The 24,179-nt window shown below is 30.3% G+C and overlaps 1 protein-coding gene across 1 annotated transcript; it reads left to right on the top strand.

The window, feature by feature from the left end:
- The first annotated feature begins 6,589 nt into the window (after window positions 1-6,589).
- LOC137838414 (uncharacterized) lies at window positions 6,590-14,271 on the top strand. Its single transcript, XM_068647660.1, has 10 exons — window positions 6,590-6,664; window positions 6,757-7,095; window positions 7,205-7,294; window positions 11,126-11,293; window positions 11,494-11,561; window positions 13,255-13,387; window positions 13,465-13,520; window positions 13,721-13,841; window positions 13,928-14,107; window positions 14,194-14,271. Exons 1-10 carry the CDS (start codon window positions 6,590-6,592, stop codon window positions 14,269-14,271), a joined length of 1,308 nt encoding a protein of 435 aa, XP_068503761.1.
- The last annotated feature ends 9,908 nt before the right edge of the window (window positions 14,272-24,179 follow it).

Below are 24,179 nucleotides of genomic sequence, written 5' to 3'. Positions count from 1 at the left end.
CCTTTATCTGCCCTATGATATTTTCCACTGACAGATCTCTAGGAATCCTCCACTCTTTGGGCAGCTCACTCTGTTGCAGAATTTCAATCGATTGTTTCTGCGAATCAATCGGTTGTTTTTCTGCACAGATTTCCAACTTCTCCAAACTGATGCTCTGTTCATCCTCTTCAGCTCTGGTCTTTGGGATTTGGATGTTTCTGTGATCTACCTCATCAAAGACAACATGTATTGATTCTTCTACAGTCATCAACCTCTTATTGTAGATTCTATATGCATGACTTGTGAGAGAATACCCTATATAGATAATGGACCCGAAATATTACATAGCCTTCAATGTCTACGCATGACATGACATCATCCTCTAGTTACACTGGTTGTGGTGCAAAATCACGTGGTACTTTTACCCATGCTGCTGGGAGCACAAGTCCGTTCGTTGCTCTTATTTGTGATTGTGGACACTTTGTTGTTTTGAGAACAACAACAACTAAAAAAATGTCGGAAAACGATTTTGGGGTTGTCCCAAGTACAAGGTAAATTTAATTCAATTCGGTTTCATGCAAACTTAACTATGGTTATTTAAATTTTTTAATTGTTGAATTTTATTCTTTTCTTCAAAACAGATTACAAGTGACATTGTTTTAGGCTGTAATTTTTTCAAATGGTACAATGAAGACGTTGCCGATGACAAATATGCAATCATTATCAGACAACAGAATAAGATATGCCTTCTAGAAACACGTTTGAAGGTTTCCACAAGAAGGGTTAAAATGTTATTACTGGGGATGTCTTTTCTTTTTCTAATTAACATTATTATGTTTTTTGTTGAACCAAGTGGTGTTCAATGTTTTGAAGAATCCAAATCCTTTGAAGGATGTTGAAGCCTCTGCTTTGTTGTGTGTTGTTGTGTTTGTTTAAGCTTTGTTCTGGGGTAGTTTAATATTGTAATCCACCCTTAGATTAAATCTCAAACAATTAGCATCTCAATCTTTATCAAAGTAAAATGTTTTTCAAACTAAGTTGAAACAACCGATTGTTTTGTCGAAACAACCGATTGTTTACACTTAGGTGTTTTGAGAAAGTTTGAAAACTGTTTTTAAATGGTAAAATCTGTTAAGTAACAAAACAACCGATTGATTCGAGGAAACAATCGATTGTTTGTTTTGAAACCATAACAGAAAAACTGTTTTCTTTGACTGAGCTTTAAATGCTTTAACTGAATACGTTCCAGTCATTAAATGCTTTGACCAATCTATTTTAAATGCAATTAAGAGTTTGTTAAGATTTGATAACAAACTATATTCTTGAATATATTCTGAAAAACTGTTTTTAAGGATTAAGAATCTTGAGACAAAGTTTTTAATTAAGAGTTTTTCAAAGAGTTCTGAGATTGCTTAAGAGTTGAGAGATTGATCAAAGGTGCTGGAATAGGATTCTACTTGTATTGATTTCAGATATTCATCTGTAACAAGTGTAATCTTTGTAAACTGCTGAACAATTCGTTTGTGTGTTTTGCTGAGATTGGCTGTGTGTTATTGAGGTGTTCAAGATCAGCAATCTTAGTGTTGGCCAATGAGAGTGTGTTTCTTGAGGTTTTCAAGGTCATTCTCTTGGTTGTTGTGTAAGTGATCAAGGTGTGGTTGCTTAGTGGATATCCTTAGGGTTTCTGAGAAGACTGGATGTACCTCTGGTTTGGAGTGAACCAGTATAAACAACTGTGTACAATCTCTCTATCCCTAACTCTTTAATTTCAGTTTGTTTGTTGTTTGCTGATATAAACAACCGATTGTTTCGAAGAAACAACCGATTGTTTTTTCTAGTGTTACAGTTTTTGCTTGCTGTTTTGGCTAACTGAATTGCTGAATCAATTGGTTTCTGAAATAAATTCATTCTAGCTTTGAAAAGTTTGTGAAAACCCCTTTAAACAATTCACCCCCTCTAGTTTAAAGTCATCCGATGACAAATATGCAATCATTATCAGACAACAGAATAAGATATGCCTTCTAGAAACACGTTTGAAGGTTTCCACAAGAAGGGTTAAAATATTATTACTGGGGATGTCTTTTCTTTTTCTAATTAACATTATTATGTTTTTAAGTTTTGCATAATTTCAAATTAACATGTATTTATCTCTCTCTACATCAAATGTAATGACTTTATATATTTTTGCAACTAATTAATGTTCATGACATCTTTTCTTAAATTATATTAATGTTATTATTAATAGTAATCAAAATCATAATTAATAACAATTATATATTTATATATTTGTATAACATAACATTTATTAAATAATCATTAATAATATTAAAATTATCTACAAACAAAAATTTAACTAATAAATTTTTTTTCAATCAATAAAATTAATAATGAAGAAATCATATTTCATTTTTATATTCTATTTTTTAATTTATTTCAATTTTATATTATTTTTTAAGTTATAATTGAAACTTACAATTATTTTAATTATAAAAAATTATGTACAAAATTAATAATAATTTTATTATTATTTTTTTACACACATGGACAAAAGTATACTTTATTATTATATATAACATAATGTAATAGAAATTAAATAATATAATACTAATTATTTTAATTAACTTAAATGTCCTTTAAACTAATTAAAATTTCTTTTTCCTATTTATTTATATACAAGGGTAAAATTGTAATCTTTCAATTTACACTATTCAAAATATATTAAAATACTCTCACAACTATCACATCATTCACACTTTCCAATAAACTTTTTCACACATCCATTCTAACCTCCCCCAATCCCAACACCCTTAACTTTCTCCACACTTTCTTCATATTTCCACTCCCCCACACCCTCAACTTTCCACTCACCCACAACCTCTAATCCAAACAAAGCATTAGGGCTCGCCCTATGCCGTTCTCCCAGGCGATCATGAATGTTGTGATGCCAACAAATTTCATGACACCCAAAATTACTTTCACATGCACCGAATGTTAGAATATATGACCTTTAAACAAGAGGGGGGGTCGGTGAATTGTTTGAAAGAGATTTTCGAAAACTTTTGAAGGTTTAATGAAACTCGGTGAAGAAATCCCGAAAAGGAACCAAGTTAGCCAAGAATACAATCTATTTTAAAGTGAAGCACAGAAAAACAACTGGTTGTTTCTTCGATTCAATCGGTTGTTTATACCAGTAGAATTTAAAACAACTTAAATTTTTTTTAAAAGAGATATGAGTAAGAGAAAATTACACAAGCAGTTTATACTGATTCACTCTTAAGCCAGGAGTTACATCCAATCCCCAGAAACTTCTAGGTTTCTACTAAGCAATCAAAACTAGATTACAACACAAACCACCAAAAGAGTGACCTTGAACCCTTTAAGAAACACACTCCTTTTGGCACAATAATCCACAAAAATCAGAACACCCTCTGATTCTGCACTTATACTGAATTACAGAAATACAGTAATCAAGAAAGAAGAGAATATAATACACCTAGGTATTACAAAGCTTAAAGTTCAGAAGTACACCCCAATCCTATTCCACACACTTGAAAATCCAAAGTTTGATGTTAATCTTGAAAACTTGAAATTAAATTTGCACTATGATTTCTCAAAACTATATCTCATTCATTCTAGGAGCGTGTAACAAACTTTTTATACTCCAAAGAATATTTAAAAACATTTAAAACAGGAGTGCATTCAGTTAGAAATCATTTAAGAGAGATTCACAAATCAAAAAAGAATTCTGTTAGGACTTTCAAAGAAACAATCGGTTGAAAACACAAAACAACCGATTGATTTGGTTTGACAATTAAGTCAACCAAGTCAAATAACTTTCAACCTTTTTCAAAACCTCCTAAGAACAAAACAACCGATTGATTCGACAAAACAACAAGTTGTTTTTTCCTTAGTTGAAAAACATTCCATTTTGAAAAGGTTTTCAAATCAAATCAGTTCTGGGTTCAAACAAGGAGTGGATTACAAATGATTTTACCCTAGACCCCACACAAACACTCAACAGAAACTCTGGCCTTCCATCAAACACCTTGGATTTGGATTCTTCAAAGCTCTTGATCACTCTTGATCAACAATCTCCCTTTATTTGATGAAGACAAATACCTGGTTGCTTGTGTTGATCTTGTTTGAATCTGAAACAGCACCTGCAAAACAGAAACTATGCAATCCCAGAGCATCTCTAATAGCAGGTTATAATGACATACTAACAAGTGTTCTACATAACCACAAGAGTAGAAAAATCAGCCACAACCAATGACAAGATTAACCAAACTGCAACAGAAATTAAAACACACTTAAATCAGAGTTATAACAGATAAGACAACACAAAAACCACATTCTCCCCATATTTGTCTTCACATATAGAATTAGGAAGAGATAAAAATAGAATAGTTCAAAATAAAGCAATACTAGCATAGAAATTTAACAAAACTTGGCTTCAATCTTCTTTCCCATACTGCAGCTAAAAAAGTTGGTTTTGAACAACTTCAATCTGTTCATCAAGGTTCTGAAAACGTGTATCCATGCTTTGAAATTTGTCATCAAAGTTCTGAAAATTTGTAGCACAAAGATCATGAAGATTCCTTTGAATTTGTATCCACCTCAACCACCGCCTTCATTTTCATTTCCTTAGCAGGGGAGGAGTGCGAAACAACTTTCATCTTCTTGGCCATGGCTGCCAAGTCCTTCTTGTTGAGTCTGAGCATGTTGTCTGCATTAAAGACAAAGAAGGATTCCACAAACACACACATAAAAGACATCACTAGCAAGAGTAAAGGGAAGGGGGATACTAATGTATGCCTTAAGACTCGTAGGGCAGTACTCATGCTTTATCAAGGTGGCAGTGTCAAACACCACCTTGAGGTTGGAGAGGAAGAGGCCCACCTCTTGTTCTCGCTGGGGCAGGTCTTCAAGGCGTCTGGGTTTTTGGAATTCGGGTTCCTCAGTCCAGTAAAGAGGGAACCCCTCCAGGAGGGTATGATCGTTGTCATTGCAGCGGATCTTGAAGAACTTGCCCTTGAAGCCTTTGTAAGATTGCTGGAAGAGGGTCAACAAAACTCTCCCATTAACCTCGTTGAAGTTCACCCACAACTGGCGACATAGGCGTTTGGCTTCGAAGAAGTATAAGAACACTTCCACAGATGGCAGATGGCCAAAGTTGTGGCATAGGATGGAAAATCCCTAAACAAACGCCCAACTATTTGGATGTAGCTGGGCGGGGGTGATGTTGATTTCTCTAAGGAGGGCTCTTTCGAAGTTGTAAAGGGGTAGGCGAAGAAGAAGATTTTTGAATACGGTGGAGTAGAAGAAACAGAAAGAGCCATCAGGGTCTGATGCCTCATCACAGCAGACTGGTTCATCTACCCTACATGGCACAACCCTAACGAACTTATTTTCCTCTCTACAAAAGAGACATCTCTTCTTAGGGTGTTGTTCGCTCTTCCTATACAATACTATTTTCTCACAAGTGGTAAACTTCAAAGTTTCTTCTAAAAGGGGACTAGGAGCCCAGGGATACATGGTTTTGTAATCCATCATTCTGTCAATCGATTTCTTAACTCCATTTCTTTATATGTTTTCAGTTCTGTGTTTGTTACTTTTTTTTTGCAAGTGATGTAGTTCTTTAGATTTTTGCAAATGATGCATTTCTGAGTGTCGATTTTGTGCCTCTGTTTAACGTTTTTGTTTTGTTTTTTGATCGAAGTTTATGATGGAGATTTGTAGTGTTTTTTGTTCAAGATTTTAGCTCATTCTTAGCTTCATTTCTTTATATGCTTTTAGTTCTGTGTTTGTTACTTTTTTTGCAAGTGATACAGTTCTTTAAATTTTTGCAAATGATGCATTTCTGAGTGTCGATTTTGTGCCTCTGTTTAACGTTTATTTTTGTTTTCTGATTGAAGTTTATGATAGAGATTTGTAGTGTTTTCTGTTCAAGATTTTAGCTCATTCTTAACTTCATTTCTTTATATGTTTTTAGTTCTGTGTTTGTTACTTTTTTTGCAAGTGATGCAGTTCTTTAGATTTTTGCAAATGATGCATTTCTGAGTGTCGATTTTGTGTCTCTGTTTAATGTTTTTTTTGTTTTGCTTATGGTATGGGAATTAATTTTTTGTTTACAACCTGTACTTAATTGTTTACTTGATGCATTCAACATCTTCCATTGTCTTTGTTCTCTATTTCTTATTCTTTTTCATTTTTTTGATAGGAAGCATATAATTAACATCATTAAATACATGTTAGAACAATTAAGTCCCAACTTTATTTTTTCCTTTTCCATATACTGTGACCGTTCTCTATTCTTTATACACTGCTTGAAGATATTCATTTCTTCTTCCAATGCAGATTTCTTAGATATTTAGTGCAACAAGTAGTCATTATCACACCATTAAACAATTGGGATTCTGAAAAATTTTAAAACTATTTATTTTTATAATTTATTTATTATTTAGTAATGATTATTCATTTAGTATTTTTTATTATTTATATCGTGGCCGTTTTCTATTCTTTATACACTGCTTTCAACATATTCATTTATTATTCAGAATCCTACTTTCTTTCCCTCTTGCTTATTGTTCTTGTTATATTATTCACTTTCATGGCGCCTACTACTGAAGATATTCTTAGACTTGACACACGAGGTCTGTTTTGCTCAATGAACATCCGCGGTGAAGTATGTATTTTTTGTGTGTATTTTCTTAAATTTCTACTTTTACACAATTTCTATAGTTGCTTACTTTTTATTCTTTATTTTAAAGCTTATAGTTTGGGTATGTTGATAGTGCATTCACTACTGAGTTTCAAAAAGAACTTGGTGATGAGTGGACCCTTGCAGATAGCACAGGGAATGTACATATAGTACATTATAACCAAAATTTATTGTCTCCAGAAATAATGAATGGGTGGTGGACTTTGGCTGATTTTTATGGCTTTGAAGTGGATCACTCTATCTTATTCTGTTATGTAGCCCAAAACGCTTTCCATATAACTGTTTATATGGGAGATGTCCCTAAAAGTGGTGTAAATCGTTATTTGGACGAAGTTGAAGGGAGGGAACCGCTGAGAATTGGTCCCTTTAACTATTTTTCCATAAAGTTGTCTCGGGTACACGTCCATGCAAGTTTTCTAGTGAGTTTAGCATTCCTTTTTAAAAAAAATGACGTACCTTATATTATATTCCTTTTGTTTACTTATTATTTGGATGTTCTTGAAGGATATATCTGCTGCATTTTCTGAATATCTTCACAAAGGTAGATTCACAACAGTTACGTTGCATGGACTATTGAAGGAGGTCGAATGCAAGGTTTGAAAAGGAAGGTTTCCTTATAGAACCATCAAACTTGGTAGCAGCTGGAAGATTTTTTGTCATCTTCGTTCTTTCCATCAAGGCAACAAAATTATCTTTGAATGCGATAGTAGGAACCCTTCTTCTCATATCAGGGTTTTGCTCTTGATGACAAGCCTTTATGTTAACTAAGGTGGAGACTTTTTTTGTTATCCTTTTAGGCTAATCGTTTCCAGTGTTTTGAAACGAAGACAAATATTTAATTTTTGTGGTTTATTTCATAACTATTACTTATTTTTTTGGATTTACTTTGTTTTTCATTGTATTTGTTTCCTGCAATATGCATACATAATATGTTAAATTTTTCATTCATTATCTGACATATTTATAATGTGTTGGCATAATTTGATATGCTTAACGCCATAAAAATATTCAGTACATTAAACCGATAAAAACTATTTCATGTTTTTTTTATCATTTCTTATTTATTTTCATTTAATATTCTAGATTGTTGATTGTGATTATCTATCTCTATCTATAATACAAATAGAGAGGACTCTCAGGATAAGTTTAAACACGTATCATCACCACAATTTTTCTCATGAGAAATGCATAAGAGTCAAATTATTGTAATGTATATGTTATTTACAAAATTAAATCATTCAGAGTTAGGATTTATATTTTTGCTCATGGCTTATTTTGTCTTAATATTTTGTAATATTGTTTTTTATAATATTTATTTCTTATCATTTTGAATTTTAATGTGGTTGCATAACTTAATGTGCCTTTCACTAAAATCACATTTATGTTATGAAACATACATTTTGATTCATTCGAATTGATGTACTTAATTTTACTTTTAACATTAATTCTTATTTTACTTTTATCATTTGAATTATTTAATATTTATTTGACATTTGACATTCTAAAATTATATTGCAGGATTGACTAAAGATAGCCTATAGGATGTAGCTGCTGGCCAGGAGACCAATATAATTCTAGAATTTTTATTGTAATGTTCATTTTGTGGACTAAATTTAGTGTTCTTTAATTATGAACTTCTAAGTAATTATATTCTAAACTAATGTAATTTTCTTGTTATTTGTTATTATGGAATATATTATGTTGTGTTTCCTATTTGAATATGTTACTTTATCATTTCTTTCACTCCATGGATATCTATAATTTATGTACTTTAATAAAAAAAATAAGACAAATTGAAAAATGTTACTGTACTGGACTACAGTACTGAGCTCAGTGCTCAGTGATTGGACATCGGCACCTATGTCAAGCAGGTCAGCTCGATGGTCTGGTCGAGTTAATGGGCCACGTAAGTGGGCTTTAGGTGTGTGTGCGTTGAGGTTCGTTCATATACTCAACGTGTATAAGGCCTGATCAGCGAAAAAGTATGAGTGGTGTGTTTAGTACATTCGGGTCTAGCACAAGTAAAATATTCTCTAAAAACGCCTAAGCCCAAGAGCGCTAGGGTTTTAGGAATAAGTTGCATGTATGATACGTGAAAGGCTTGTATGCCTACAGTGGACAGATAGGCCCCCTGATGTTGGTACATGAGTTGGTACCCTTGCGACCATGCTGTTAAGATTATGCACTCCAAGGAGGAAAGATTTAGGTAGTTGTCGTACGAAGGTTGCGCACATTGTAACAGAATCTCCTCCCATCAGACCTACTTTCACTCGAGATAAGGTTCTCATGAGAGAAGAGTTGTTACAAGAAGTAACCTAAAAGTAGTCTATAAAAGGGACTTGAGATCCCTGGTAAAGGTACACCATTTCTAAGAATGAAACTACTTACTTACTTACTCATTGTTTCTATAAGCCCTATACTGACTTGATCGTCGGAGTGCAATCAACATGTAGGACTCCCTCTGTTTCAACAGAGCCACGTTGCAACACCCAAAGGAAAGCAAATTCCAGTAGAGGCAGACAGAGTCATAGCCTATTTCTAGAGTCTACCGGCGACCAGGTCAATCGACAAGAATAGTTACATAACACAAAGTAATTGTCTAACAACTTTGAAAAGAGCAAGGTTCCATTTTTTGAAATAATGAAAAATGAAGTATAATAATATAATAATATTACATAAGTACGAACATAAGAACATTAATCTTTAAAACAATTCAAATACAAAAGATTTTAATGTTATTTAATTTCGGTGTGTGTGAGGAACTTTTTTGAAAAAGCAAATGGACCATTAGGTCTGTAAGCATAGTGTCAATTCATTGTCCATTTTTTAAGTCCACGAACAATCAATTAAAGGCAACTCATACTTTTTCCAACACATAAAAAGCCTTTCTTAAAAAATGCATTTACTTTCATGCCTTCTTAGGGATTTCTTTATTGTGTTGTCTACATTGTTGCGGAGTCCTTACGATGTTCTAGATTTTTGTATACAGTGATTTATCATCACAAGTGGATTTTGTGCTTTATATTTCTACATGAATCGAGAAGGTAAGTAAAAGTTTCATCTTTGGTCATTGTGTACACAAAGGGTTTCTTCCTTCAGTGCCTCTCCTACATTTTTTTTATCACTTGATTAACTTACCTGATGAATATGGCTCTCTATTTTTGTTTCTCACATTTGCTCTGTCTCGGCCACCGCTACTTTCATAGGGTTTCCTTCATTTCCATCATTGTCAACTTGAATCCACGGTATATCAACCACCAAGGTGAGATTTTCTCTTTCTTTTGTACGCATGGGAAAACAATACTACATCATTAAATGAAAGTGGTAAGAACTTACAATTATGTTGTTTTATATGTTTTCATATTCATCATGGATTGTGATTATTTTAACATTTCGGAACACCACATTACCTTTTCTAGTATGTTTAGGGCTTAGGGTCTTGCTTAGCATATTCATTTTTCCCAAACTGTGTTAAACCTTTTTATGTATATTTATAAGATTTTTCCTTTTTCATGATACTTACATTCTTCACTCTTCGTAGTCATCAGGGTTTGAAAAGTCAATTTTATTACGTCAAGTTTGTATTCTTGCATTTTGTGTATTATAGATAGATTTCCTAAGCAAAGGTTCCTTTTTTTTATATTAAGCAGAAAGGATCTTTTGCAATTATGCAAAACAAACCTACGTAAAGTTTCCATTTTTTACAATTCTAGGGTTGTAACATCATTTTGTAAATTTTTTAAATTGTGTACTTTAGTTTTCATCTCTTTTACATATTGCATGGAGGTAAGGTTGTTTAACGTGATTTGTTTATAGATAGATGTCTGTCAAAGTCTCTTTTGTATACAACCTAACAATTATATTTCCCTGCATGTTTCTTTTTTTAAAGTCAAAAAATAAGTTCATTAATGGGAATGCTTAAAGTAGAAACATGTTATTTGGAGTGGAAAAACAATATTGAAATGGTTTCTTTGTGTCACAATACTCTTATTATGTTTTCTCACTATTCGTAGTCATTTTGAATTGTAAATTTTAATTATTTTTTTCTTTTTAAAAGTAAATAAGTACAACATCTTTTATATAAATACATGCTTGGCATGTTCTTTGGAATCACATTTATCATCAGCATTTGCACTCTGCATTTTCCTTTTACTTAAAAAGTCATCCTTGCAATGTCTTTGTTAAGACAAAATACAAATTCAATAAAAGACGTCAATCCAGAAAATGAAAATTGGATTCTAATAGCAAGAGTAATTCGATTGTGGTTTGTCTCGAATTTCAAGAAAATCAAGTTTCCATTCTCACTGGAAATGGTGATTCAAGATAAGGAGGTGAACTATTCTATCATTTCCTTTCTTATTGTCTTCTACCAAATATTAATATCAATTTTTCTAATCATGGTTAATCTTATATGTTCTCTTTCAGGGTGATAGAATTCATGTTTATGTTAGAAAAACACTAATTTATAAATTTCAAAATCATATTTTAGAGGATAAGGTTTATTCCTTCAACTCCTTTAGTGTGGAAACTAATCCAGGATCTTATAGAACAACCTCTCACAAGTACAAAATTAATTTCCAATTTGGAATTAAGGTAAGCTGTGTAGGTAATGATCTGGTATCATGTGGAATACTTCAGTACACCGCAATGTCTGTGATAAGAGCCCCTATTTTTTATACTGATTATTTAGTTGCTAAGTTTACTTATTATGGTTTGGGTTCAACATATTTTTTTCCATATGTTCTTACATAATTTCATTTTTCTAGATGTTATTGGTTTACTGACCGGTGTAGGCACTGAGAGAGATTAATAGAACAGGCTCATCAACTAAGTTAAATGTGATTTCCATTGAAGCTGATGAGTAAGCTAATATTTTGTAGTACAACTAATCCAAAATATGTGTTCTTACAATTTTAATTTTAATTTACAACAACATGCCATCTAGGATATGGTTCATGTTCTAGGTGGAGTATGTTTTTTTTTGTTCCTGGTAGGTACATTTAGAAAGGGTAATGGTGCCCGTTCTAGATATAGATAGGTGTCATTCTCTTTATCTTTAAATGGGTTGGGATACCCAACCCCTGAAGTATCTCCTTTTTATTAATTTAATTCTTTGCTGATAAAAAAAAAACTTGCGCATGAAGTGTACGTTATTTGGCAATTATGTTGATGAGCTCTGATAAGTGCCTAATTTAAGTAATATTTCATACTAAAATATAGGCACTTATGAGGATTTATTGCTAATTTACATATAAAATAATCCTTAATTTATGAATTTATACCTTTTTATATTTTTTATGAGCTTTATTTGAATAAGAGCATTTGGAGTAAAGGAGAATAATTTGAGCTAAATAGAGAAAGCTGGAAGATCTCAGAATGGAAAAAGATGCAATGAAAGATTGGGCCTTCTTTATGTTTTATCCTTTAGCCCATTAGCGCGACACAGAAAACAACCTAACCCTAGAAAACTAGTATAAATAGAGGGCTAGAGGCTTAACCCTAGTGTGCCAAATTGAGAGAAAAACACCACATAGTGAATTGTAACCCAATTAGGAGAATGGAAGGTGTTAGAAGTATGCGAGGTTAATTCTACCCTTTGGGATTGAGAGTAATCTACTCAAACACTTATGTATTGAGGTGATATCTTATATATTAATATTCAGTTCTTGATTGATTATTGGTATTGTTGTTTTACTTTTAACTTTCCGTGACAAAATGAGAATCTTAAATCTGACCGGGAGGTATTTTTAGGGTTTGGACCTAAACAACAATACTTAACATATTTGAGTGCTAGGAATAGACTTGAAATGTTAATTGTTATTAACGTCTGAGCTTCGTTCTAAGTTATTCTTATAATTATGCGAGGGATCGATAGTTAGGAAACATTCTTAAGGATTTTATATGCGAGGAATCGATATAAATGATTTTTATACGGGCATCAATTTCAATCAAAGAACTTAATATTGACATGTTAATCAAAATACATGAGAGTGAGAGAGATGAAACCTAATCCTTATTTTTCCAACTTGAAACAACTAATTCTTTGTTTGTTTTCTTATTGATCATCGCCAACACAACCACTTTCAACACACTTTTAATTGTTTTGTTCTATATTTAGCGATTATTGTACTTGATTATTCACTGTTCCTTGTGGGATCGATATCCGCTCTTATGGACAATTATTACTTTTGACAAAGCGGTGCACTTGTCGTAAAAAGTCATCAAGCTCAATGCCTTTTTGTCATCTGAAGAGTTACAAAATGTGGTCATCAGTGTACAATTTGCTAAAGTAAAGATTTTCCAAGGTATTAACTCATGAAACTGTAACTTATTTTTTTTATTATTATTCTTTTAGAATTTTCTAATAACATAATGCATTTTATTTCATTGTAGACAAGGTTTGTCTCCAAAACTATTTGGACTGTACGAAAATAGAATATAACATACAGCCTAAAAAGGCAACCGAAATTAAGAAAATGTTACTTTAATACGTATTTTGTCATTCAATACTTCAAAATTATGACACTTTCTAATCACAAATTTAACATGTGTAGGATGATGGAAATTACAAAGTTTCCTACTCAAGGGCTGAGTCAGTTATGTGATTCTGGAAAACATAATGTTGATGATGAATTCATCCACTTGATTCCAAGAAACACTATTCAAGGCCTGAAGGATTGCAAGGAGGTATCACTATTGTGTTTTAGCAATTTATTTAAATGGATTATGTATGATTTAAGTTCAGAAGTTCTTTTGGTTTTCAGGAAAGCTCTTTTGTTGTTTTAGCTGCTATAAAACATATTGTAGCTAATGATGAATGGTAGTACATGGCTTGCTTATGCAATAAAGTCGTTTGCCTGGATTCAAAAATGTTTTTTTGTGAGAAGTGTAATAAGCATGTTATGAAAGTGCAACCAAGGTATTCTTTGTAAATGCCATAATTTATTTTCATTACTTTTTATATTAATAACATCTATTTATATTATATTTGTTAATCCTTTTTTGTATTTTATATCTCAGGTATAAGCTGAAGGTGCGAGTAATGGATGATATAGACTCCACCACTTTTGTTCTTTTTGACAGGAATGCAACTACACTTGTCAATAAATCTTGTGAGAAATTATTTGATAGTCATGACAAGGTAATTTTCCAATAGTGGATATGTTTATTGATGCATATAAGAAAAGGTTGGTATATAAATTTATATTTTTGTTTTTATATTTTTAGAACGCTGCCTGTGGTGTACTACCCAAAGAATTGTGTCTTTTGATAGACAAAGTTGTGCTGTTTAAAGTTGGTTGTGTTAAAGATCAATCTAACAGGTTTGAGCAATCATTCCGTGTAAAAAAAAATTGTATTAATGAGAGTATTATCCAAAGATTTTCTGATGGTGGTCTTGAAAGTGTGGTATGTATTTTTATTTTATTGTATTTTTTCATTTTATTTCCAAATTAGTTATGTATATCTTTTAATTTAATTTTGATGTTGCCAAGGAACTTCATTCTCATAAGAAAAGACTATGCAGTATTAAGGATGTTGAACAGGATGATTCCTCTATAGCACTTCCTTAGGTATTTTTTAGTTAAATGATTAATTTAAATAATTTAATCTTACTAATATTTGTACTTAATGTTGCAAGATTTGTTTAATAAATTTTCCAATGAATCTGTTGAATTGCATTCTCCAGTGCTTAAAAGAGATCTTGTTTCACCTGCGCACACAACCAAAGATGATGTCCCATTGAGGGTATTAAGGAAAAATATCAAGATCGAAAAGGAAGTACTATAATTTCATATTGAAGTTAATGATGAATGATGATTTTTCATGTATTCGTGCCAGTCTTAGACATTTTTAGTTTGTATTTGTAACTTTGTTGACTTTTTTAAATTTCTAATCACAACATATTATTATGTATTAGTACAATTACATTTCAAAGTTTGTTTATTTAATATTGCTGATTTCATCAATGGGTGTTATGTTTCATGTACGTAATTACGTTATAGTTAATTTTGACATTATAATAGTTTTTTAAAGTTATCTATTTTGACCTTCTACTTAAGAAGGTCAGTTTGTTTTTGTGTAATTAATATAATGGCTTGGTTTTTGGAAGTATGTTAGACACATAATCTTACAAGTATGTCAATTATGTTATAATTATTCTACAATTTTCTTATAATCAAGTTCTATAACTAATATGTTCTTCCATTTTTTTAAGCCTATTTAAATAATATTTTCCTTTAAGAAAACAAATTATTACAAGTATGTATGACTATTTCTTACAACTTTTTTATATATGTGTTTCAAATTTATTGTGCACATTTATTTATTTTGCACATTTATCTTTTATATGTGTTTTTAATAGTTTTTTTAGAGATGTCATAAATATTTTAGTGGGCTTTTTCTTATTTTATCTTTGTTATTGTATTCACATAAATTTGTTTTAACTAAGTCATTTTTAATTAAATAACTGTCAGAGCAATTAATGCATTCTTTAATTTTATTTATTTTTCCATTATCGTTCTCAATCCCTTATACACTCTTTTCAATACACTCTTTTCAATGTAGTCATTTCTATGCATTTTTCTTAGATATGATAGTAAGTAATCATTTCAATTTATGTATATTTTAATATTATTTCAGTTTTGACTTTTTCTTTTAAAGTCCTTATAATATTTTTATTATTTATATATATTAATTACTAATATATTAATTATATATACATATATTATATATTATATTATATATATATATATATATATATTACAAAAATAATATCATAGAGTAGGTAAAAACTATTAGCCTATGTGTTTTATTATTAATTATTAATTCTAAACGATATTATTATTTTATGTTAATTGTTTACATTTTTCATATAATATGTAATATAATACTAATTAATAGTAAATAAGAATAAATGTTTGATTAATATTATTATTATTTGTTATAAAAAAGAAATTAATTTTAGTAATTATTTATTATTTATTTATTGTTTAATACTATACTTGAATGGAAAAATTCTTGTTGTATAAGGCCGTGGAAAATTGAAAGGTCAAAAATAAATAGTGTATGAATAACGACAGGTAACATATTCTTCTTATTTCTATTCATGATAGACTATTTTCTTATTTATTTAATTTTAAATTATTAAAATTAAAATTGAACTAAAAGGATATGTTGTTTGAGATAATGGATATCAAAGGGTCATGACTGATATTTGGCTATAAATACGTAACGCACTTTGATTTTTATTACTCAAAATCCTACTATTTTCTTTTTTCTACATTTTTATATTTCTATATTATTGTTGCATCTTGCTTCATCCTCCATTGTTTATTATTAACTTTGATGGCTTATACTCCTGAAGAAATTCCTGACATTGATACACGAGGTCTTTTTTTATCAATGAACATCCGTGGAGAAGTATGTAGTTTTTATTTTATTTTATTAAATACCTACTTTTATACCGTTAATGCATTTGTTGACTTCTTTTATTTTTCATAATGGATATAATGGTTATGTTGATCATGCATTCGCGATTCAATACCAAGGAGAACTTGGTGAGGAGTGGACCCTTGCAGATAGTGCAGGGAACATCCATATAGTATATTATAACCAGGATATACTGTCTCCCCAAATTTTGGATGGATGGTCGACTTTGAGTTCTTTTTATGGCTTTAAAGGCGACCACCCTATACTCTTCCGTTACGTTGGTCAAAGCTATTTCCATATAACTGTTTTTATGGGAGCGGTCTGTCAAAGTGATGTTAATCGTTATTTGAAGGAAGTTCAATGGAGGGAATCGCTGACCAAGGGTCCCTTTGAACATTTTGACATGAAATTGTCTTTTGTACACATCAATGGAAGTTCTCTGGTCAAGGGCTGGAAAGTTTTTTGTAGTCTTCATTCCTTTCGTAAAGGCGACAAAATTATATTTGAATGTCATATGATGATGCCTTATTCTAATATTAGGGTTCTGCTACTCATGAGAAGTCACTATAAAAGACAAGAAAAAGTGTATAATTAGATTTCTTAATGTTATGGGATAATCCTTTCTATTATTTTGAAAGGGAAAAACTATTTACTTTTTGTGCTTTATTTCAGTTTTTTTATTTCTTATCTTTCCCACTTAGGGAAAAGGTTTCTCTTTGTTGGAAACCAGAATAGTTTATTGCTATTAATATTTATGTTTATTTTATTGTTATTATGTTTATTTATTTGATTTCATTTCATTGTATTTGTTGTAGGCATTACTTCAAATTTCGATACATACTCTTTTTAAATTTTCATTCATTATCAGGCGTGTTTATAATGTGTTGGCATTATTATATATTCTTAACGCTATAACACTTGTCAGTACATTAAACTCATAAAACTTTCATTATTTTTACTTGTTATTTATTTTGTCTTAATATTGTGGAATGGTGACTGAGATTATATTATTCATTATTAATTACTTAGTAATAGATTATATTGTTTGATTGTTTGACAAGTTTAGGCATACATTTTTACTTATGATATATGGATTTTAAAATTTCATTTTGTTTCTATAAGTACTATATGATTGTATTAATATATTATCATTTGTATTATATTTGATTTCAATTTATATTAAAGAAGGTGGTGGAATAATTTAATATGTCATTCACTTAAAACATGTTTTTGTTAAGAAACACACATTTTTCTTTATCAGTTTTACTTAAACTGTGCTCCTATAATGTAATTAATTATACGTTTTACATAAATTATTACTTTTAGTTGCAGATATTAGTGAAAGATATTTTGGGAGATGTATCTATATCATGAAGTTGGTGGCCAACATTCAAATTTATATATTTATGGGCAACATTTTAAATTTCTTGAAATTATTAAAATGTAAATGTTATGGAGACAATTAATGACATCCTTTTTTTTCTTATAATTGTTGTACTACTTACATTGTAAACTTATGTAATCTTATCATAAATTGTTTATGTACTATATTTAATTTGAATTCCTCACATTTTAAGTAAATTTTTCTTTATGAACAATTTCTAAATTATATTAATTATTATAATAAGAAAATAAAACAAAATTTAAATCTTCAATTTATATACTATTTATGAAATTTTAAATACCATTAATAAATTGTCTATTAAATTTCAAATTAGTTGAAGAAATGACTTTTTAATTTTATTTTAAAAATGAATTCAAGTATAATAATATAATAATATTACAGACACTTTTAAAGTAACATAATTAGCCATCAAAATGAATACAATTTACAAATAAAAATAAAAATATTTTGAAACTTATTTAACTTAAAATAAGAATAAGAATAATAAATAAATAAGTTAGACATTGGATGGAAACACCAAATAAACCATTGGGTCTTCTAAGCTTACTTCCCAATTCATTGTCCAGTTTTCATCTGTACGAATTTCAATATTCAAAGTAAAGTTATCTTTTTTCTAGCAGAGAAACAACCTTAGTTTTCAACGTGTGTGCTTCCAGCAGTTTGACTTACTTCTTTTCTACATTTAGCATAATCCAGTGGGTTTTGTTGTTTTCATTTCTACTTTCTTATATCTTTATTCTTAGTATCCATAAGCTCTACAACATAAAAACTTAGTATCAATACCCACTTTAGAGGTATGCATGGAATCGAAAATGAAAGTAATTTTGGATATTTGTTGATTATGCACACAAATATTAATTAAAGTTTCCTTTTTACATGCATTTAGTTCACAGATTTAAGGTTAAAGCATTTCATTAAAAAATCATTCACAAGTTTAAGGTTAAAATCATTTCTCTTTTTTTCTGAAATTAGGCATTCCAGGCTATCAATGCCCATTTATGGAAACCGACAATGTAAGTAAAAGGGGAACTTTTGTGGCTCCTATACAAATTTTAGGTATTCTTGCAAGTGTTCATTTTTTTTTTGTTAAACAAAAATGTTGTTTTTCAATTGTCCAGAAGAAACCTACGTAAAGTTCCCATTTCTTTGCATACTCCTGTTCTTAGATAATCCTATCAATGTTTAAAATGTTGTGCTTTCGTTTCATCTTTTTGACAACTTGCTTGGAAATTGTTTAAGGTTATTGTTTAGAAATACTTGCTAGTTTAAATCTGTTATGTATACAACCTTACAAGTATATTTCCCTGCAGGTGGGCTTTTTCTAAAGTCAAACAAGAATTTCATTAATGACAATGCTTAAAATAGAAACACGTTCTTTGAAATAGAAAAGCAAATTTGTTTGCACAGTTTAAAAGTTAAGTTCTCATTTTAGATATTGACTTCCATTCATTCATTGCATGACCTCTCATGATTTGACACTGATACTACCTAAATTGCTAATTCAGTTTATTGTTTTTATTATAATTTTTTAATTAGGGTATATTTTGAGATTGGTTTGATTATTACACAACATGATGGATAAGAGTACAACTGGTATCCTTGATGAAAAATACCTTTTTTTTATATTTAACAACATTGAATAATTAAATATAGTTACATTGAAACCACATTAAAACCATATGAGCTCTTCAAATAAGTTCCATGTCTAGTTTTTTTTTATTAATCGTCCATGAAATCAAATATTATATTTAGTTTTTGGTATTAATTACACTCAATTAAATGTTTAATTGATTTTTGTTTTTAACTTCATATACTTTCAAAAGTTATTAACTTTTTTACTTTCAAAAGTTATTAACTTTTTCCTCCGACATATATATTGTGCACAGTAACTAATTCCATAAGTATTTTTATTAACTATATTATGTCAAAGTAATGAAACATAAGGAACTAAATATTCCTCCAAATGTATCCTAAAAATTGGCGCTAAAAGAAAGATAGTCTACACTCTAAGTAATTTTAACAATACAACATTTGTATCCTCTGAAAATAGTTTGCTTTGAGTACAATACCCTCTGAACTTATGGAGGAACTCAAGAGAAAGAGAAAGTTTACTACAATTAGAATTGTTACCCATTCTCAGACAAACAATTATGTATCAGGTAAAAGAACTACATTTATATTTAGGTTTCTTGAGTCATATATGCTCTTCATTTTCTTTGTGAACATCCATATCAATGTAGTTTTTATTCGTAAATATTATATCCTAGCCAAAACAATGAAAAAACATTTTATGATACCATATACTAGAAACATTCTTATATGGTTTTTTTCTTTTTCCACCCAATAAATCCATTTTTTTAATTATAGTATTAGAATTTTCGATTTATTGTTATTTCCAATACATGTCATTCCAAATGAAATACCATTAACTGAGTTAAGCATTTGAGCTTAAATTGAATCTACGCTATCTTATTTTATATTTACATATATGTATAATAGAATGTATTGTTATTTGCAGAACATGTCATGCCTAACAGAGAACCCTTAATTGAGATAAACAATGGTAAGCTGAATTTTATGTTTTGTTTTAGTTTAAATTTCATATCTTACTATACATTTTTTTATTTAATTTTCTAATTTATTGTCTTTAGTTTGTCATCCTGAAAATGCCACAAATGGAAGAACAACAAAACCAAAACAACAAAATTAGAAAACAATATCCTTATATGAGACAAGTGATGGTACACTTAATTTTATCTATTTTGTTTAGTTCAAACTACACTATCTTATCTATATATTTTATTTTTCTAATTACTTTGTTTTAGTTTTGGATCTTGATGATGCAAACTATGGCACAAGAGAAAAAAATATACAGTCTCAATTGCGCAATACAAATATCAAAAGACCAGATATTATACCTATATGTATATTACAATTACATTTAAAATTAACGCTAAACTAAATTCAATTGTAAAAAAAAAAATTAAACCATTCAATCAATTCATTTCTAACAATGACATTTCATTTCGTTTAACTCTCACAATAGGTCATTCAATGTAATTACCTCTTAAGTTTGTTAATTACATCATGTTCTTACAATGCATTGTTTACTAATTATAGTACTAAACACAATTCATATTATTGATTTGAATTATTTGTTTTAGGTCAAACTACTGCCAACTCAAGTCAACAATTTTGTTGTCAATCATCCGGTATTATGGGCACAGATTATCCAGTCTCTGAAAACCTGACTCCTAACAAAGAATTCAACACCATGCATTCAACTACAAAAGTATTGTCATCAATGGTAACAATTATTAATGCCCAATTTTTCCTTATAGAACAACTTCATGGTGAGTTCATAACGCCTCATTCACTTAGGCTGATTACAATTTATACTGATAGTACAAATTTAAGCATATACTAATATACAAACATGATCTTTTGTTTGTATTAATCCAGATGTTGCAAAAGATGCAGGAGGAAATAGCAAAAACTTAATTGCTGGGTTGCACAAAAAATATCACCTAGGAAGAAGTACTACAAATATAAATTTAAACAATGAATGATGTTCATACATTTATTCCTTCAATCCAATAAATTCGAAGCGTTTAAATTAATATATAAATATGTTTTATTTAAGATGACTAAAAGTCAATGCAAATTGATATTGACTTTGTTACTTACAAAATGTTTTAATACTTACGTAATTGCACTTTTGAACATATTTTGTATAGGTAATTTCAATCTAGGAAGTGTAGTTAATAACACAATAAACTTAGATAAGAGGCCCAATACATACAGTGTTGAAATCCTACAATCAGTGACTAAGAGCTTGAATTTTGAAGATGTGCAAAATGAAACAAAGAATGGTAATAATAATTTTTTAAATGTTAATTTTAGTTTATTTAATTGTTTCAAAACTTTGTTTTATTGTGTTTTGTTGTTAGATGAGAGCATAGAAGTTTACACTTCCCAATTGTATTCAAAAGCTTAAAATGAAGGTGCATGTCTCTAACTGTAACTTCTCTATGCAAATTAATTACATTTATGTCAAGGTAATATATAACCTTATTTAATTTTTCACAATAGATATTCTTTCATTTGGACAACCTAATATTCAATGTGAATATTGTTTGACCGATGTGTGGTATGAAGAAAGATCTCTGAAAGCAAAGACTTACCTAAAGGTTGATTTTTCTATATGTTGCCAAAAAGGAACCTCCTAAATTGATGCTAGAGTTATTAAATGGTCAAGATACATGAAGCCAACACTATCTAAAAAATATTAGAAGTTACAATAGTATGTTTTCATTTACTTCAATTGGAGGAAAAGTTCAGTCTTCAGTAAATGATGGATTTGGACCTCCTCAATTTATTCTGCATGGACAAAACTATCATAGGATTGGAAGCTTACTCTTTGGGAGTGGATCAACTCCCAAGTTTGCACAACTTTACATATATGATACTCAAAATGAAGTCTCAAACAGAGTATCTCACTTTGAATATGTGTTACATTAGGTTACTTTATCTTAACCAAATTCATTTATAAGATCATTTTGAACTAAATATTTATTTAAATTGTATGTAGGTCCAATTTGAAATACTTGATGATAAATCATTGATTCAAGATCTTATGAAGATGATTGATGAGAACAATGTTCTGGTAAAAAGTTTTAGAAGGGTCAGAGATTTTGTACATACCGATGTATATTTAGATTTTGGATTGAGGTTATTTAGACATCGGTTCAAAGATCCAAGAGTGTACAATACCCCTACAACTGATGAGATAGCAACATTAATTGTGGGTGATATGAGCAACATGGATGCAGGGGGTTTGAGAATCTCCTTACAGTATTTGGTTTGGCTTAGGAAGATGCATCCTTTGATTACTTGACCTGCAGCCCTAAAAAGAAGGATACCTCTCCCATCATAGACATTTCAAACCCTCCTGCATAGCTGCCACATATTCTTCACATAGACAATCATTAGTAGCACCAAATATGATATCATTAATATAAATTTGAACCAAAATGATGGTAGATTTTGACTTTTTAATAAAAAGAGTCTTATCAATTTTTCCTCTCTCATAGCCAAGAGACACGATAAAATTGCTAAGCCTCTCATACCACTGTCTTGGGGCTTGTTTGAGTCCATACAAGGCCTTTTTCAGCTTATACACATGGTTAGGATGTTGGTGATTTTCAAAGCCGAATGATTGTGATACATATACTTCTTCATTGATGATTCCATTGAGAAATGCACTCTTCACATCCATCTGAAACAGTTGAAACCACTCATACAAGCAAATGTAAGCAGTAGTCTCTCAACTTCTAAAATTTGATCAAGAGGTGGATTTGGTAGAAATATTTTCTCTTCTGCTAAGAACAAATATTCTAGTTGTTTCAAAGATATATTTGCATTCACCACCTCCAAGCAAGGTGAAGACTCCAAATGTAATCACATTTATAAATATTCATCAACCCCATGACCACCAATGTGATTGTAATTCATAAAAAGCTTTGGACAGAGACAACTTTACATGGATAATGAATTTTTTACTTGTCAAGAATATGAGTAAGGTGTATGCTTCTGAACCAAAATAATAAGCATCACTTTGATTAGTCTTCATCATAGCACCTCTTCTTTAATCCAAGTTTTTCTTGATTCCCAAGAATGCCTTTGTTGTTAACCCCGTATTTCTCATGATTTTCTTGCTTAAGGAATAAATTTGACAGACTTGCATTTATCCTTTGTTATGTGCTTTAGAACAACCACAATCCAGGTATCATAAGTGCTAGTTTGTTGTCAAAGAACTCTGCAAGAAACAAGATCAAGGAGCAAGATTTGGTCCCCTTATAAATTTGGATCCATGAGTGTTAGTAGGAACCTTGGGAACCTTAGAAACCTTAGGAATCCACTTTAAAATACCTTTAAGAACATAATATTTCCTTACTCTGCAGAATGTAACAGAGTGGCCCCTCTTCATGCAGTAAAAGCACGAAACAACCGGTTGTTTCGACAAATCAATCGGTTGTTTTTCAAAGAAGCTAGAAAATGGCTTTAAAACTGATTTGTTCTTGCTGTGTGGATTAAAACCCAGTCCAACTTTGCTAAAAACACATTTTTGAGATGCAAGAACAATTTCAAAGTTTGATTGGTCTTTGGAAAACTTGTCCATAGTTTTTAAAAGATAGTGGACTTTCTTTTCAAGTGATTCACAATTTTCAAAAAAGCTAGAGTCACATTTGCAAGATGAGTTTTTGTAAATCATTTCCAGATTTTCAAAATTAGTTTTTGAATAGTTCAACTCTTCTTTCAACGTTTTGACTCTGTTTTCCAACCAATTATTCAAGTCTTTCAATTGGTTATTCAAAAGGGTCAGCCTATTAGCTTCTTCATGAGTCTTTTTAAAAGCATCATGAAGTTGGCTGTAATTTCCAAAGTTTATGGAAGTGCTGGAACTTACACTGCTTGTTTCTGATTCTCCCTTTGCCATCAAGCACAAATTTTCCTCTTCATCTCCATTTGATGATGAGCTAGAGGAAGAATCATCATTGTATGATCTTCTTGAAAGAAAATGAAGAATTAATCAATTAGAAATCAATTCAGCCAATTAGAAAGTTGTTTTTAGTTTGATTGCAG

The sequence above is a fragment of the Phaseolus vulgaris genome, chromosome 4 (assembly GCF_051622355.1).
Source record: "Phaseolus vulgaris cultivar YP4 chromosome 4, ASM5162235v1, whole genome shotgun sequence".
NCBI lineage: Eukaryota > Viridiplantae > Streptophyta > Magnoliopsida > Fabales > Fabaceae > Phaseolus > Phaseolus vulgaris.
Note: the sequence above shows the minus strand (reverse complement) of the source record. Positions and strands in the feature narration are given on the sequence as shown.

Coding starts and splice junctions, on each gene's coding strand:
- LOC137838414 (XM_068647660.1), top strand. CDS start 6,590: ATGGCGCCTACTACTGAAGATATTCTTAGACTTGACACACGAGGTCTG. Junction 13,388..13,464: donor GCCTGAAGGATTGCAAGGAG/GTATCACTATTG, acceptor TTTGGTTTTCAG/GAAAGCTCTTTTGTTGTTTT. Junction 13,521..13,720: donor ATTGTAGCTAATGATGAATG/GTAGTACATGGC, acceptor TTTATATCTCAG/GTATAAGCTGAAGGTGCGAG.